The following is a 16,644-nucleotide window of genomic DNA, read 5'->3' on the forward strand; positions in this document are numbered from 1 at the left end:
ATTTTGAAATTAAAATACACACATACTGGAGGAATGTAGATGACACATGAGCGAACATAGTTAATTCTTGTTGTTCTCACTTCTTGTCTAGCCAGCTCCTCCATATCGACTTTTCTATTTTGATGCTCTCCAAAACCTTCCTCAACTACTCTTCAACTTATTCCTTCAGCACATCCTCCTCAGCAGGTCTCCAGTTCAATTCCAGTGAGCAGAGACTTGCTTGCCTCATCTGATTTCCTTCCCTGTCATTTTTTATCCAATATGTCTATTGCTGTGTTACAAATCAGCTACCACAGTTTGTCTTCTTTCAACCTAATTCACTGTCCTCTTATCCTCTGTTCCCTTATTACTTGACCTTTCAGCCCTTTGTCACCCATCAGTATTGAAGTTTCTCTGCTGTCCAGCCATCTCCTCCCAGAGGCCTTCTCCCATTCTTTCAACGAGATGAGAGACTGCTTTCATGCCTCATACTCACTCCCTGCTCAGCTCTTCCACCTCCCTCACCAAATACAAGGCCACCCTTGGCATCTTCCAGACCGGGCTTGCACCCTACATCCACCTCCTCTGCTCTTGTACTGTGTTGAACACGTCTGGCTTCGTCTTCTCCCGCTATAAACTGTTTTTTCCTTCGGCTCCACTACATCAAGAGCTCTGCTCAGGAGACGGACACGGCTTAAGTTCAACAGGGCTAGAAGAGCCAAAACTTAACAGAAGTAATATGCAGCTTGCAAACATGGCTAATACCCCATTATCCCCATTGATGTTTTTTAAATTCTGGTCCACAGACTACTGACTGCCTGAAATATTTTCAATGCTAGCTTGTGAAACAACCACAAAGAAGCTCTTAATGGGCATATGCATAATGCCAAGGAAATAAACGGTTATTTTCATTTACCCTACTCTATATTTAAAATTTAACCCAAATTTTTGGGCGGTAAAGCACGAACCGATGCATTAAAAAAAAAAAAATCCTTTATTCCCCCCTAACAAAATGAAGTGATAGTCCTTTCAACTTTTTCCTCTCGTTGTAGGCACTGTGGTAGCATGTCTTATATTCAATGTAAGTTCAGATCAGCACTTCTCAACCCTTCAAAACTCAGTGTAGCTATCAACATGTATTTCTGGAAGACCTATATGTCTTCTGAAAGATTATCTATTCATCTACTTATTGACTATCCCTGCCCTGCTTAGACCGAAGATCTAAGAAGATTACAGAACCTGGTGGCAAGGCTGAAGGCTTGTTAACTTAATAAGGCTGTGGATTAAAAACTGTGTTAAATTAAACAGGTTTTGAAAATGGCTTAACTCTGCTTGTGTGGATAAGATTTAAGAGTCTCCTCTCAGATCTTTATCTAGCTCATGAAAAAGACGACCATGTGAAATAGTAAGGCACTGGCATACACCAAAAAGTGAAGGTCCATGAGACATCGATTTTCTTTTAGCAAGCTCGCAGCTTCAGAATAAAAGCTTCATCTTTACTCAGAGGCACACTACCACAGCGCACTGAATTCAGTTTTACTGGATTTGTTTAAAATAAGCTTCTGGAACAGCTATGCCCTATATATGCCAACTCAGATTGTCATCTGATTATCTTTGAACACTTTTCATCTTAACACTTTTTAAGCAGAAGTGCCTCATTCTTCCCCAATTTTTTTTAGATAAATAAAATGCAGACTATAACCTAAAGAATTAAGACAGCATGCTAATAAAGAGTAATTGAAGAGACTTGTTTCAAATTATTCGGTATTGATCCTCTCGCTCCTCTGTGCAAGTAAGACTACATTCCTTTTCAAGTTCAGCAGCTTGAAAGTCTGGTAGGAGTGACTACTTTTGTCTTTAACCAGAGCTTTTCAAAAGCTTGTCTTGTAAAATTGTGGTTCACGCAAGATAAAACAATGTTTCACTTCTTTAAAAGGCTTTTAATGTACATGTATATTTTGAAAGTTTAGGTGCTGAGAAGAGGAAGTTAAGAGAGGTAATGTGCACATATTTCCTTTATAAAAAGGAGAGCAGAGTTACCTCACCTTATTGCAGCACTAATGCCATGAAACAAAATCAGTTTTATTTACAAAGGAATACTAAAGACTGAGGAATGTTTCAGGTGTTAGGAAGTCCAATAGGACACCCTCTGATGCCCGGCTTATCTTCTGTGCAACACTGGCAACGCTCCTTCACTTCAGAGAGGAGGAGAATGATATTTGTATTCATTTTTAAGCAACATTGAAATGCCTACCTTTGATCAAAATGCATTTATGATGAATAGCATACTTCTGAGCTAGAAATTAAAATTATACTTTGCACACGTACAGAAAATAAAAACGGACAATCTATGTTTGACTCTGAAGAATCATGACAACTTGGACGACAGAAAATAAGCACTTGACCAGATCTTTTAGTTCAATTAAAAAACAAAACAAAACAAACAAAACAAACAAAACAAAGCAAACAACCAAACACAAATTTACACCATATTTTAAAAATTATATGTGGAAGGCTGAGCATATCAGCACCATTTCAAACAAAGTTACTGAGAAAGAGAGAAAGCATGCACGAGAGAATCTTGTTCTCATTTTTAGGAGATCAGACACATTCTTGCAGGTTCTGGTTTTTTATACTTGAAAGTTTAAGTGCTTATACTATAGGTGGTGGTGAACTGATCAAGGGCCAAACAAGGTAGGAACAAAGACGTAGACAAGAAATTAAATTACTTAGAATTCTGAAGTACTCATAATCTCATGCTGCAAAAACCTAGCTTTGGATAACAAATCACATGCTTGAGTGCCACAACAAGCATCAAATATTTGAGTGTCACAGTCCTAAGCTTCTGAGGGTACAGGGATAAATGACTGCTGCGGTGGATTGCTCACATGCGCCACAGTTGATTTTCACGTACCTAGCAGGCTCAGACTCTGAGACACTTTGGCAACAGTGTCTTTAAATGAAGAGTTGAGTTTGAGTTCTGTGTTTCAATTTCCCCTCAACTGCAGAATCCAATCCTGTATGTTTCCAGGGAACACTGAATGACATTTTAGAGATATGCATGTAAGCATTACATGTCAAAGAATTCCAAATACTGGACTCAGTTTCTGTCTTTGGAGTGACTGTCCTTATCTCCAGAGCATCCTCCTGTCTCTATGACTTCCTGATGTGTAAGAGCATGCAAAAGAGAAAACAGACTTAATTGTTTGCCTCTATACTGACCAAGACCAGCTAGGGGCTTCGTGCCCAAACTGCGTGGCAGCCTCAGCAACATCTATGGGATGAGAATAAACAAAAACAGTTATTCAGGCACTCTCAGTGCAGCAAGGCTCGCACTAGGACTAGCCCTACTGTTTAGTTTGACGATAAAGTAGAGGACGGTGCTGCCATCTCCCCCTCTATACCCAGGATTCTGGTTGCACAGACAGTGCTACATCTAAAAGATGTCTGCCAAGATGATAACTTCAACTGTCAGCACTGCTGGGCCAGAATTTGACACACCTGGACACCAAAGGAGAACAAAGCAGTGGAGCTATTGCTTCCTTGTCCTAATGCTTCAGGCTTGGACTGCGGACATTGAAGTATAACTTAAGTACACCAGTTACACAAAATTGCAAAACAGCACTCGTCCAGGGGCACACATCATCTCTTAGAAGCTGCCTTTGAAGAAGTTTTTTTCCCCTCTCCGTCTTAGGTCTATAGAAAAGTGGAAATCTGTAACACACACACACACACACAATATCTACATTCTTCAGCATTCTGAACATGTGCCAGAGTCAAGGTATCCATTCACTTGTCAAGACAGATCAGAAAGGCTGAAGCGATCTTCATGAGTTTGGAAGATGAAGAAAGGTAAAAAGTGCAGAAAAGAATACTCCCCTGGAGGGTGTGATTCTCCCACCTCAGGGCCATTTCTGTCCTAAAATTAGTCCATCTCAAAGCAGCCATTCTTGGTACACACACACCAGATGCACGCTTTTCCTTTGTGCACCCAGTAACAAGGTGTATGTATGAACAGGGCTGACCACATATTTCAGCCTTAATTACTGAGACAGATTCTTGCCCACACCCGGATTGCATATAGCCAGTGATTTAAAGAAGAAGAAAAAAAAAAAAAAAGGAAAATTTTAAACCAAGAAGCCACAGCAATACAGTAATATTAACCTACACTTCTTGCTCCTCATTCATTTAGAAGACTTAGTCATACATTCCACACGAGTGTCTGTAGTCCTGATACTTCAACAGAACATTTTCTTTCTTATTGCTTATTTTATTTTCCCTACTTTTGACACGATCAAGGACAAATTGGACACAAGAGGAAAGAAAGATCTATGTTTTCTTTTTCTTGGAAGTAGTACACTCAGATCAGAGGCGAGAGAACGTCTGAATAAAGGACAATGATGGAGCCAAAGAAAAGACCAAGGAAGGTGTTAAGCACATCATAAGGAGAAGGCCAAACGCACTGCAAGAGGAAGTCCACCAAAAGACAGACAAACAATTCAACATAACAAGTTTCCAGTTTTATTATCACAGCTGCAGTTTCAGGCTTGCTGTTTTCCGCAGTTCCTATCCATACACTAAACACAGGGGTAAGCAGAGGAAGTACCACGTGAAAACCACTTCACACAGGTAAAGGAGAGGGGAGGAGAAGGATTTCTAGCTGACCCCATCCCAGTCAGCCCCTTCAGCTCTTCCTACAGTCCAGGATGTCTATTAAGCCACCGAACAAGAGGTAGCCACTGCAGGAAGCTAGACGCTATGCACCCAGAAACACAGCAATAGCACTGCTGACTGACTGCTAACCAGACCCGGGACCACCTCTGTAAAGCAACTTTATTGGTATTTGATTTGTGTGATCATAAGAGAAAAATTAAAACATTTTTATTCTCTTTAAAAAAAACTGCTCCCCTTCATGAGCCCATTAAAAGTAAGGGTTTTAGACTTCCTTTTTTCACAGAAGTTTAAGCTTTCTGAATGATCAAAGCTTTTCGAGTAGAGCAATAACCTGTAACTCACCGGCCAAATTACAGTGGAGGGAAAAAGACACCATTTTATTTCAGGCAGGCTGTTTTAAACGAATCTGAAGAAATGGTGGGATATTAAATTGGAAGACGAAGGGAAATAAAGACAGCCCCCTCTTCCACCTGAAAACAAAGCAATCCTACAACAGTATCTTCTACTAATTAAAAATAAAGGCTATCAGAAAAAATAAATAATAAAAAGACATTTAAGTATCACACTTAAATACTGTGGATTTGTTTTTTAGTTTATAGATCACCTTACTTCAAAACTTAATTATTTTCAAAATAAAGGGATTACATTGGTTTCACAACTATTTTATCAAGCAGATTAATGTTAGCTGGCAGGTTAAAGATTGCTATCGAGATTCAAAGTATGGAATTAAATATTTCCGTACTGCCAACACCATTCACATTATATATTCTCTTTTTATCCTTTTCAAAACACAATCAGTTCTACACACCAGTGTGCCAGCTGGATGCAGATTTCTCTAGCTGAAGAACAGAACACCAGCTTATACAGATTATTTTTTTTTTTTTAAGTGTCTGGTTTTTCCTCACTGAGGTATTTATGCGATTCCCTATTAAACATCCAAACACAAAATTAAATTCTTTTAACAATGACACTAGGCACTGGACCATCTTTGGTACAGGAAATGGATTATGAACAGTTCTCCAGTACTGAGGAAGTCAACGCTTTAAAGAGTGAACAGCAGTATCTACCGACCTCAACTGAGACTGTGGACCCATTGTAAAGCACCCTATAGATACATCCAAAATAAGAAAGTCAATCTCTGCCTTAAAGAATATACAGTTTAAATAGCAAGTCAAACAAAGGAAGTACTATCAGTCATATCTGCAGATGGGAAACAGAGGCACAAAGAGCTTTGAATGACTCTGTGCAAGGTTATAAAGGATGTCTGTGGCAGAGCCAGGAACTGAGCCCGGAAGCTCTCAACCCCAGCCCAATGCCTTTGGATACTGAGACAATTCCTCCTTTTGCTTATCCTCCCCTCTCTTTACTTACTTACTTATCTCAGAGAGGAAACACATTAACACCATGAGAGACAGTCTATTTTCCTTTTATATTTATAATCTCCATTAAATTTTATCTAGCTTAACAAGGGATTCAAAAGTGTTACAAAGAAGTAATTAAAACTGTACAAGCAACTGGAAATACAAAAGCAGAATCTGGTATTTCAGAAAGTGTGAAAAGAAACAAAAGCATGCATACACGATTTAGAGAGGCCTCCCCAAATTTTTTCTAATGATCACTCCGGAATATGAATAGGCACCTATGTCCACATTCTCAAATTAAGATATTCCACATGTTAAAGTTGCACCTTGACACTCCTTACTTTTATAGCATGGAATATATGCAGGAATGCATAATTAAAACTACACAGACAACAATAAGATACTTTTAAAAAAAGAACAAAATTGTAAGGGGGAAAGCAGATTTTGTACAAATTTTTACACATACCTGATTTTGAGGATTGTACCATCAACTAATGATTCTCCAGCCTACCATCACAAATGCCAATCATGAAACTAACTGCATTAGCCACTGTTTCTTGCATATTTCTACAACCACTTTTCCCCGCAAAGTGGCATACTTTACCAACTAATCTATTATCAAAATGTGAGCCTCTTCTAAGAGCACCTGACCAGCAGATGTTTACTGATATGATGTTTCTATTTTATTCTGATGACTCTTGTTCAGAGACGATTTAAACATCTGTTCCAATCTAAACCTGCTGCTATGCTTGGCAATCCCTATATTTATTTTCAATCCTTTATTAAAAGTTTTGATCTATGAATGCATATTTTCCGTCCCATCGCTGTTTTCTAATCATTAAGAAGTCTCCTTTGATAACGAAGTTCTGCCAGGATCTCACTAGGCCAGTGAGTGTCACAGGTACAATAGCAGCACTTGTTTTATTCAGCTCCTATCAGGTTTTTGAATCCTGCTAAATTGTCAAAGTGTGCAAGCTGCCACCCTGAGCTCTTTTCTCCAGGGGGGTTAGGATAAAAGAAAACTGATTGCTAACACCATGAAGAGTCCAACAGAGAAGCCTGACCTGCTGAAGTCGTCACAGACCAGAAGGTGGCCCATTGTCCCTACTGCCCCAAGTTGTGTGCCAAGTTCAGCTGTGGAAGAGAACCTGGCTACATTTATTTTACTTTTTGGCATTAAACCTGCTTCGGCAGTTCCCAGGCAGGCCTACTGGATCCCAAATGACTGCTGCTGTGGCAGTATGGATGTAGGAATTTAAAATTTTACTGTTGCTTTCCTGTCCTACACAAGTAGGAGAATGGACATGTGGGTTTACATTGCTAACGCAACCCAGGTGAGCATTAGCAGAAACTCATGGAACGACCTACTTGTGGGTTTTTCATTCCTCTTCAGTTTATAAGAGTTTATCGCAAATACCTCAGATGTTAGTAGTTCATAATAGAAAAATGATGTTTTAGGTATGCACAGAGCAGGAAATTACTGATCAAGTTAGAAAGCCCTCTTTAACACCTAAATGAGCATCTGCTAGTATGGCCTGTAATGTTCCTTTACCCTCTTATTTCAAGAAGACTTCACCACAAGTGGTATTACCAGAGATAATAGCTTTCCAGAATAAAAACAAGAAAAAAGGGAAGAGCTTTAGGACTTTACCATTGTCTGCACTGTAACATTTCTTGATAAGGTTTCCCATTGACATATATATACCCAAATTACACTATCGATACTTCAATACATCGATTCAGCATAAGCATCAACTCGATTAGGCAGGGCCAATTTTTGAGCTATTCATGCTTTTCTTTCAAAAAGGGAAATCATTTGAATCCTTTGCTTATCTCTTCCTGCCTACACTTGGTCCAGAGAACAGCTGAAAACATTATTAAAAAAATTATTTTCAGCAGTGATGAGATTTCAGACTGTCTAGACAACTCCGCTCTAGGTTCTGCTGAGATGATAGCCCTAACTTCAGAAACTGGGACTATAAAGAAACTATCAGGAGAACTGGTATGTGTTAGGAACATATAAATTCAAGGGAAAAGAGAAGTTGGATGTGTATCAACTTAAATCTATCCTCTAGTAGAGAAATTAGAGCAGCTCTCCAATATCTATCAACTTACGCACACAGCTACGTTTAAGGCTCCTGCAATAAGCACACCCTCATATAACTACCATAAGGAACTTAAGATAATACCTGTTTAACATACTTTGTGAAAATGACAAGATGAATAACATGAGCATAAATTTGAAAGTAAGTACCTTAAAATTTGCAAATGCTCTTTTGAAGGAAATGAGGCTCATGTGATCACACATTCCCTCAACAGCCCTCAATAACTTGCTCCTGATAACTAGTCCCAAGCAGATTTGACAGAAGGCTGTGGTTCTTACAGCTCGTCCAAGCTGTCAACCCAGCTGAAGTTTTTCATTTAAAAAAAAAAAAAAAGAGCCAAAAAAAGCATTAAATTAGCATCTCTACCAGAGAGGAAGCTGCAGCATGGGCATAAGTATTATTTGTTCTCCCAGGCAAGCTGGCTGCTCAGAACTGAAGAGATGGGCAGTCAGCAAACCCAGTTTTCCATCAGGTGCAGTAGTATGCTGCCTTTGTCCAGCCAGTACCCGGGGAAAGGCACAGAAGGCTTTATGTATCAAAATAGCGGGGAATAGAAAGAGGTTTAAAACTTGAAGTGAGAAATTGCAGTTGTTACAGCAGTGAAAGATTATAGAGGTTACAGAAAGAAACAGGGTTATTGCAGTGGGGGAGATACAAGGCACAGGATTTGTTAATCCCCACCACCCACTCAGCTTCATTAGTTTTAAGACTCAAGGAACCATTTGTTTGTTTATTGCCATGTGTCACCACATACATACAGAGAATGCAATATACATAGTACTGTGCAATAACAGGGCTGGCAGCTCCGTAGTCATTGATACAGTTCAGGAAATCACGCTGCAGTACATGCTGTATTAACTTTTTCTGAAAATTATGGCATCCTCTGAAAGGGCATTTATGAGCTTAGTATTACTTCAGGGTATAAGCAGAATGTTTATGACTTGACAGCCTTCATCCACGTTCACTTCATTTAACATAACAGCAACTTTCATTTACTAGTTCCCCTTCAGCAAAATTAGTTCAGGAAATCTGACTCTGCCACTCATCTAGAAACAGATTTTCCTCTCCAATTCCCAGAGAGGAACTCTGTTTGCAACCATCTTTAAGTTACAGTTAGCAAAACAAGTAGGGCATTCACTTCAACGTTCTCCATTAAATTGGCATTTTGCTTTCTAGACTTTTTTTTAAAAAACATTTTTCATATAGAACAAGGAAAAGTTCTTCGTATCTCCCCTTTCTTATCCCTCAGAGTCGGTTTCTGTTCTCAAAAGTACTGCCTTCCTAGTAAGAAAGGGTCTGGAAAAAGTGGACAAGAGATGAGAAGATCATCTTCCTCTGTCTCCCAAAGGAAAGAAGACACAAGAATGCCTGTGAAACCCCAGAAACACCGATGTACTCAGACTTACTGTTAAATGCTGAAATCTATTACTAATATACACTGAGTATCAGTTAATTGCATGAGGAATACACATGGTCACAATCTTAATGGCATACGGTACAGCATAACTAATAAATTGAAGCAACATTCCATATGTTATCACTTTCTACTCTGTACAACATCTGGAAATGCAAATGTTGCACAACAGGATATTATAGAACATTAAAAAAAAAAGAGAGAGAATATTACATATTCAGTTTTATTTTTTCTAATAAAGCTTTGAGAAACTGAAGTGCAGTCATTCACATATGCAGTACATTGCTGCACCAGAAGCCTTTTGGGAGAAGCCGCCATCTCTGAAAATACGCAGTTATTTACAAGGGTCGACAGAAAAATATATTTAAAAAGCTACATGGGTATTTTGATTTGCTTTAAATTGAAGAGCTTTTGCAAATGCAAGGTATCATGGTAAACACTTTAAGGTTCTGGAGAAGACCAGACTGGTTTTGATACTGCTGAAGCTTCTTTGCAGCATTTATTAAGGTTTACCTTTTGAAAGAAAAAGAAACACCACATCATCTTCTCTCCTCCCTTACCAATTAATCTCTATGCAGAATAAAACTCATTAACAGGAAGTGGCATGATAATTATTATTTTTATATTCTAAAGTAAAGAACCTAATGAGAGTCTCTACCAAGCAGACAAAACAATACAATCTAATGGAAGAACACCTGTGTTTTAAATCCCTATGCAAACTTAAGAAGCGTTATCTAAGATGTTTTAGAGAGATTCCAATCATCTAAGTACAGCTGAGGACAAACCGGTGTAAGGCTTCCTTCATTAGGTAAGTAAACTAAATAATTCAGCTATATTTTAAAATAAATACTAGTCCTGCCAAATGCACGTTTAAGCCCTCTCCTTGGAACTCCTCAAGACATTTCTTAAAAATAAAATAAACTTCAGAAGAAGGAAACCACCTCAACCTTCCAAGAAATTTCACTTCAAACACAGGAAGTCTGAATACACGAGCATCACAAAATGGGCAGCAAAACCTTTCAGGGAAGCTGATCTGCCTTGTCATTAGATAAAACACAGCAAGGTCAGACATCTCGTAAAATTATATTTCCCGATACAGGCTCTAGAATGGATAATCATAAATGAGGCTATTGAATCTTGATTATAAGGTATGACGGAATCTACAGGTTGCACAGATCCTAGGAAGGAACAGGAGTACAGGCAGAAGGTAATGTCTTCCCATTACAGTACATGATTTTCCAAATCACTTCGAAAAAATACTTTGAGGAAAAACTAATTAAAGAAGGGGCGAGGACTGAGAGTACAAATAACTCACCAGACCACAGTAATTCAAAGATTTCTTTTTAAAGGAAGAAAAGTAAAAATCTAGCTCCTTAGAAGCCAATGGCAAAACCTTCACAACTTCAAGAACAATGTAACTTTCCTGCTAATGTTTAACATTCGTTAGATGTAATCCAGAGGAAATTTACTGACAGTCATTACAGAAAGCACAAGAGCCAAAATAAAAACTCTTGCAGTTGACAAACCAAGAAATATTTCGAGTGTTCTTCACAAGATGTTTATCCTTGACAATTACTTAAGCTTTCCACATAAATTATCTTGTTCTATTTGACTTCCTTTTAATAAGACAGTTAACATATTGAGATGCTTTTCTTCTCCTTACCTGAACAACTGAGATTTAATAAGGACCCATTATTACCGGTATTTACATAACATTAAACCAATACTGATAAGAACACTGATGTGTTTTGCTAGAAGTCTACAACAGTTCTCAAAAATACTGTTTTGCCATATTTACTATCTGACTGCCCTTATCCTGAAGCAGAGGCCATTGAATGTTTTGAAACAGTGCAGGAAAAGATGCGATTGCAACAAAATACCACCATCACGTAGTACTTACCCTAACAGGAGGGCTCCGTGCTTGCACCCTTTGCTGCTGTCCAACTTGAGGGGTCTGCAGGTCCTTTGATCCGCAATTAGCTACAGTGTTGATGGGGACTCTTAAAGCATTTGTGCTACCAGTCCCGCCACCAGCGCTGGGTTTTCGAGGCCTCTGTTTGATGCCATCCAGTAGTCTAACAAGCAGAATATTACTGGGAAGTTCGTCAACGCTGCAGTCCACTAAAGTCCTGCACTCTGGGCATCGAAGTTCATTTCGAGAACTCACAATGCCCAGCAGACAGCGTTTACAAAATGTGTGTTGGCAAGGCAAGACTTTTGCAGAAGCATCAAGGCGTTCTAAGCAAACAGGACACTCCAACAGATCCAGCAAAGCTGATTCATCCATTTTCTTTGTATTACTTAACCAAAAACCAAAATTTTTGCAGAATTTGTGTGTTTTGAGCACTCCAAGGATATCATGTTACATCCATTCCTCTTCTGACCATGCTCTGAAATTTTTTGAGGGAAAAAGGCATTAATAAGCTGGAAAAAAAGAGTCAGCAAGACTATTCTATATGAAGATGTTCATACAAGGAGCAAAATAAAAGAACTCTAGACTAGTTCAGTAGGTATTTCCAGTAAATGAAAGAAACATCAAAATACCAATACATACTAATAGCAATCTACATTAATATATCTAGTTATTTAAAACATTGTAACAAAACCTAACAGCTAAGGGTTTTAAATTCAAGTCCCCATAAATTTTAATCGCAAGTAATTCTATTCTCTCACATCAGTCCAGAATGAAGAGCTATCCCCAGTACAGCATTATAATAAAGCTTACTTTTCGTAGCCCTTGCTTAATACACCTGTGTCTCTGAACATTTAATTGAAATCAGCCTTTTCCACAATGAGAAGACGGCGACGGTAACTACAACTGTGTCCAAAACAACAGAGCGTACACCAATAAGGCGTAGCAAGGGGAACTACATTTATGCCAAGAGTAAGCCGATAACAGGCTACATTTCTACCACTTCTGTGAAAAGAGCCGCACGTTAAGCACATCAGTCTTGCAAACAGCCTCTGGCTCACCAGATTTTAAGCTTACCGGAGGCACTGACAGGCGGGTTCGTTAACAGTGCCGCCTTTAAGAAGCCCTTCAAAAACTATCGCGAAGTGATTTACAGCAGGAAGTGCCACTGCCACAGCGTTAGGACAACAGCAGCGCTGCGTACGCAGCCACAGAGGGGACGAGTCTTCGGCCAGCTTAAGGGTACGCAGTGAGGGGCTGGGTAAAGGCAGAGGAAAAAAAAAAAAAAATCCCACCACCAAGACGACCCCTAAAAAAAAAAATATAATCTCATTCTGCGGGAAGTCACACCAGGGAAGAAAACCGCTTGTTGAGCTCGGCGGTCCCGGTCGCTACGCGCCCGCGTACTTGGCGGGGCGACGCGGCCCCAGCCCCGGCCCCTGCTCCGGCGTTCCCCGCGGCGGTGGCCCGGCCAGCCCCGCAGCCCCGTCCAGCCCCTCCGGGGCTGTCAAGCCCGGGCTCTGGGCAAAGTTGAGCACCTCCACCCACGGCCCGCCGCCGGCCTGCGGAAGCGGCTGGCTAGGCTCCCCGGGCGCGTGTCCCCGCACCTACCTGCCATCGGGCTCCGCGTCCATACCGGCTCCTTTATTTATTTACATTCCCCCCCACCCCCCCTCTTTTCAAAGCGATTCGCAGGCAGTCAGACCCCGCGCCAGGCGGTACGCACCCCTCCGCGGGCCCCCGGGGTGAGGGGCGAGCGGGGCCGGCTCCCCCGGGAGGTGCATCCCGCGGCGGGGCGGGGGGAAGGAGGCAGGCCCGGGGCAGAGGGCTGTCACCCCGCCCCGCGGCGGTGAGGGGAAGGGGAAGGGGGGGGTCGGGCCTGCGGCCCCGCCGCCGCGCCGAGCCGCCCCTGAGGGGGCGCGGGAGGGTCCCTGGGGAGGCCGCCCACCACCCCCCTCCCCGTCCCTCAGCCGGCTCTCACCGTCGTGTGGCGCCGCAGCGGGCCGGGGGGGGGGCTGCGCCGGCCCCGCTTTGTTCCCGTGAGGAGGAGCCGCCGCCGCTGGCCCCACCGGTGCTGCCTCTCCCGCCGCGGCAGCCGAGGCTCCCGTCCCCTTCCCCGCCCCGCCGCGCAGGGCTGACGCGAGGGGCGGCACCGCCCCGCCCGGCACCGCCCCGCCGAGGGGGCCGCGGGGAGGGCGGCCACCGGCCCGACCCGGGCCGCCTCCCCTCAGAGGCAGCACCTCCCCTCACGGGAGAAGGCAGGACGGGGCGCTGGGCCGTGGCGGCCGTCCCTTCCTCCCTACCGCCCCCTCGCCAGGTGCCGCGGGGTGAGGGTTGGCGGGGGATCCGCCGCCGCGCCGGCGGGGGGAGGCGCTTCCCGCCCAGTTCGTGAGGGGGGAGGCCCGGCCGGGCACCGGGGGCTGCCGCCAAGAGCCTGGGGGTGGAAAACGGGCGGGTGGTCGGGGGCCTCCCCCCGATCTCTGTGGTAAATCAGGCCCGGGGTGCTGCCAGGCCCTACGGAAGGAAGAAACCGGTTTGTGTGGGGCGAGGTGGGGGCCTCTTCCAGCCAGGGGCACCCGGGCCCGGCCCCCGGCTGTGCGCCCCCTGCTCCCGGCGCGAAGGGCGCAGGGTGTCGGTGGGGCAGCGGTGAGGCCTGGGTCCGGGGGGGTGGGGGGGAGTCGCGGCGTTTCCCGCCTCTGTGCGGCGGTGAGGGGCGGGCAGGGGAGGGAGGCAGGTGGGTGCCTTGTCCCGTGGAGTGCTGCCCTCCAGAGCAGCGGTGCTCTCTCGGGGCCTCGCAGACCGCTCTGCCATAAGGTCGAATGCGGCTTAACGCATTAAGCTCGGGTGTGCGTGCCTCTCGCGGGGTGACAGAAAGTTATTTGTTAGTGTTGCTCAAGTAAATAGTCAAGCGAGGTCAGAAACTGCCCGAAATAGGTGTCTTTCTTGACACACGCACGCACCCCGCCTTATGTTAGGGAGATGAAGTGCTTGCTTTGGAGGCTGTTTTTGTGAAATACTTCTCTGCAAGACTGTTGGAATGAAGGAGGAAGTAAACCCTAAAGTACATATAAATTATCATAAAAGAAAACAGCTAAAAGGAATTTAAAAAAAAAAATACACTTTTGGAATTGGATGAAGCACCTTGTCTATGGATGGTTAGAAAAATCTAGAGAAATGTGTAAGTTTTGATACAAGTTCCAGTTAAAGACCTCAAAAAGGGAGCAATCTGAAAGCTTTCTTCTTGTGTCTAGTTTTGAGCTATTCAAGTTTGTTGTCATTCTTACTGAATTGTGCGTGCATATAAAAAGGGTTTTTTTTTTATTGTGTAGGGTTGTGTAACTTGATAGCGTGATCAGCTGTTCTGTCTTGCTTTCTGGATTTGTTAGCTTGGTTGTTTCCTACAGTAATGATATTCTGTGATCATTAGGATTTCCAAATATGTGCTCACACTGAATACGTCTCTGATTTTTTTTTTTTTAAATTTATTTATTGGCAGTAGTAGAAATATTGAAAGTGCTAAATATCCACAGTTCATTAAGAAATAAGGTTTCCTCCCCCATGAATTCTGGAGTTTAGGAAAACTGATACAGATGGGGTTCTGGTCTGTGTCTGTGCTTTCCAGGGAGTATCGTAACATAAATAGAAGAGAAGGGTATAAACATCTGATACGTAAGAATATTCCCATGTCTCATGGTATTTCTCTATCTTGCAGTGTGAGCGCTGCCACTGCAGAAAGAAGGATAATCAGTACGTTTAAAATAGGGACGTGCTGAACATAAACGTCTTGAACATCATACAGTTGGATTTCATTTTTGGCCATAGCTTTTCCAAAAGATCTCATCAAGGTTGCATGTAATAATTTGCCAGCCTTTCCAGCATAGTTTTGTAAGCAACACAGTTATTGTTGTCTAAACTTAGTTTGCTGCCTAAGGAATGTAAAATCTTTTAAAATGGTAGAGGAATTTAACAATACAGGTGGTGTACTAGGGAAGTGAGATGAAAGTTCAGGGAAGCAGGATAAAAAGATTAGCCCTTTATCAGGGCTGGTCTTTGATAATGTTTTATGTAAAGTCTGTAAAATACTAAAAATATTTTGGGATACTAGCCAAAGCAGTAAACATTCTGAAGAGTAGAGATAAATATGTTACTTCCCGAGCAGCAGCAGTAGTTAATTTTCAAACAAATATAATCTATGTAAAAAGCTGTGGGTGTGCGTGCTGATGTACGCCGCTGCCCTCTTATGGATGAAGTGTTTGAGTTGGAGTGGCTGGAATAGGCTGACGCCAGGACTGAAAGGAACAGAATTGCTGTTACGTTGAAACATTTATTCATTGTCACTTCCAGCCGCGAGCAGGGAACTGTGCGTTGCACACTATTACACGAGGAGACCTCGCTTTATGAAACCATTCCGTTCTTCTGTACAGTTCGTTAGTTCCTTGCACGACTTACTAAGTAATTGATGCAAAGGAGAGATTGCACACAGCAGAGAACCACTGAAAACAGAGATTTGAGCAAAGAGGCCCTTCAGTTACTTAAATCCCTGGATCTCTACAGTTATAAAGTCTATAAAGTTCATATTTGTGAAAACATTTTACACATTTCTGGTGTAAGAAATTGTACTTCTGAAGGTGGTTTTCAGGCACAAACTTTTTTTTTTTTCCTGCAACGTATGCTGTTTGTCTTCATCTGGAAGCCGTTGGGTAAAGGAAGAAGCAAAGGGTGATACGTGGAACACCAAAAGACAAAATAACAGTAGCAGCACTGATAACGCCTGGTTGCTTTCATGTGTCCAGCATCCTTAGTGCAATAAACCCAATATGTCCTCTGGGGTCCTCCTTCCCTTTTGCCGATACCTTCTTTTTCTCCTGTGGGCCAACCAACCTACAGGCCTCCTCCCCATGTCTTCAGCCCTCTCTGCCAAAGCAATCATAATCACTGGAATATTTCCTGTTTCTGTCACGCTTCCTAGTATCCTTAGTTTTTCCTCTGTCTTTAAAATGCGAGGCAGCGTATACTGTGCCTGGCTTTGAGCAACACTGGCTAACTGGTAAGTTGGCAGCCTGACAAGAAGAGATAACTTGACCTTTGCTGCACCCGTTTCTGTAGGGGGGCCATTAAATTTTAGCTCTTTTCTAGATACGACCACTGTTTTTTGTAAAATCTATAGAATCTTAATATCTTTACAAATATTCTGTCAGG

At 42.4% G+C, this 16,644-nt stretch overlaps 1 protein-coding gene across 3 annotated transcripts in view; it reads right to left on the minus strand.

Annotated features, from left to right (window-relative positions):
• The window catches only part of SH3RF1 (SH3 domain containing ring finger 1), a 92,294-nt gene extending 78,732 nt beyond the window's left edge, over window positions 1–13,562 (minus strand). The window contains exons 1-2 of one of the 3 annotated variants that reach the window (XM_063336687.1): window positions 13,427–13,562; window positions 11,434–11,923 (exon numbers count right to left, since the gene is read on the minus strand). In XM_063336687.1, the coding sequence (XP_063192757.1) occupies window positions 11,434–11,820 (387 nt within the window). In that variant the 5' untranslated portion in view covers window positions 11,821–11,923; window positions 13,427–13,562. Of the gene's footprint in view, window positions 1–11,433; window positions 11,924–12,522; window positions 12,728–13,056; window positions 13,093–13,426 lie in introns of those variants that run through there. The other 2 variants (XM_063336688.1, XM_063336690.1) reach the window with 2 other exon arrangements.
• Window positions 13,563–16,644: the final 3,082 nt, after the last annotated feature.

This window comes from Chroicocephalus ridibundus, chromosome 5, assembly GCF_963924245.1.
Source record: "Chroicocephalus ridibundus chromosome 5, bChrRid1.1, whole genome shotgun sequence".
NCBI lineage: Eukaryota > Metazoa > Chordata > Aves > Charadriiformes > Laridae > Chroicocephalus > Chroicocephalus ridibundus.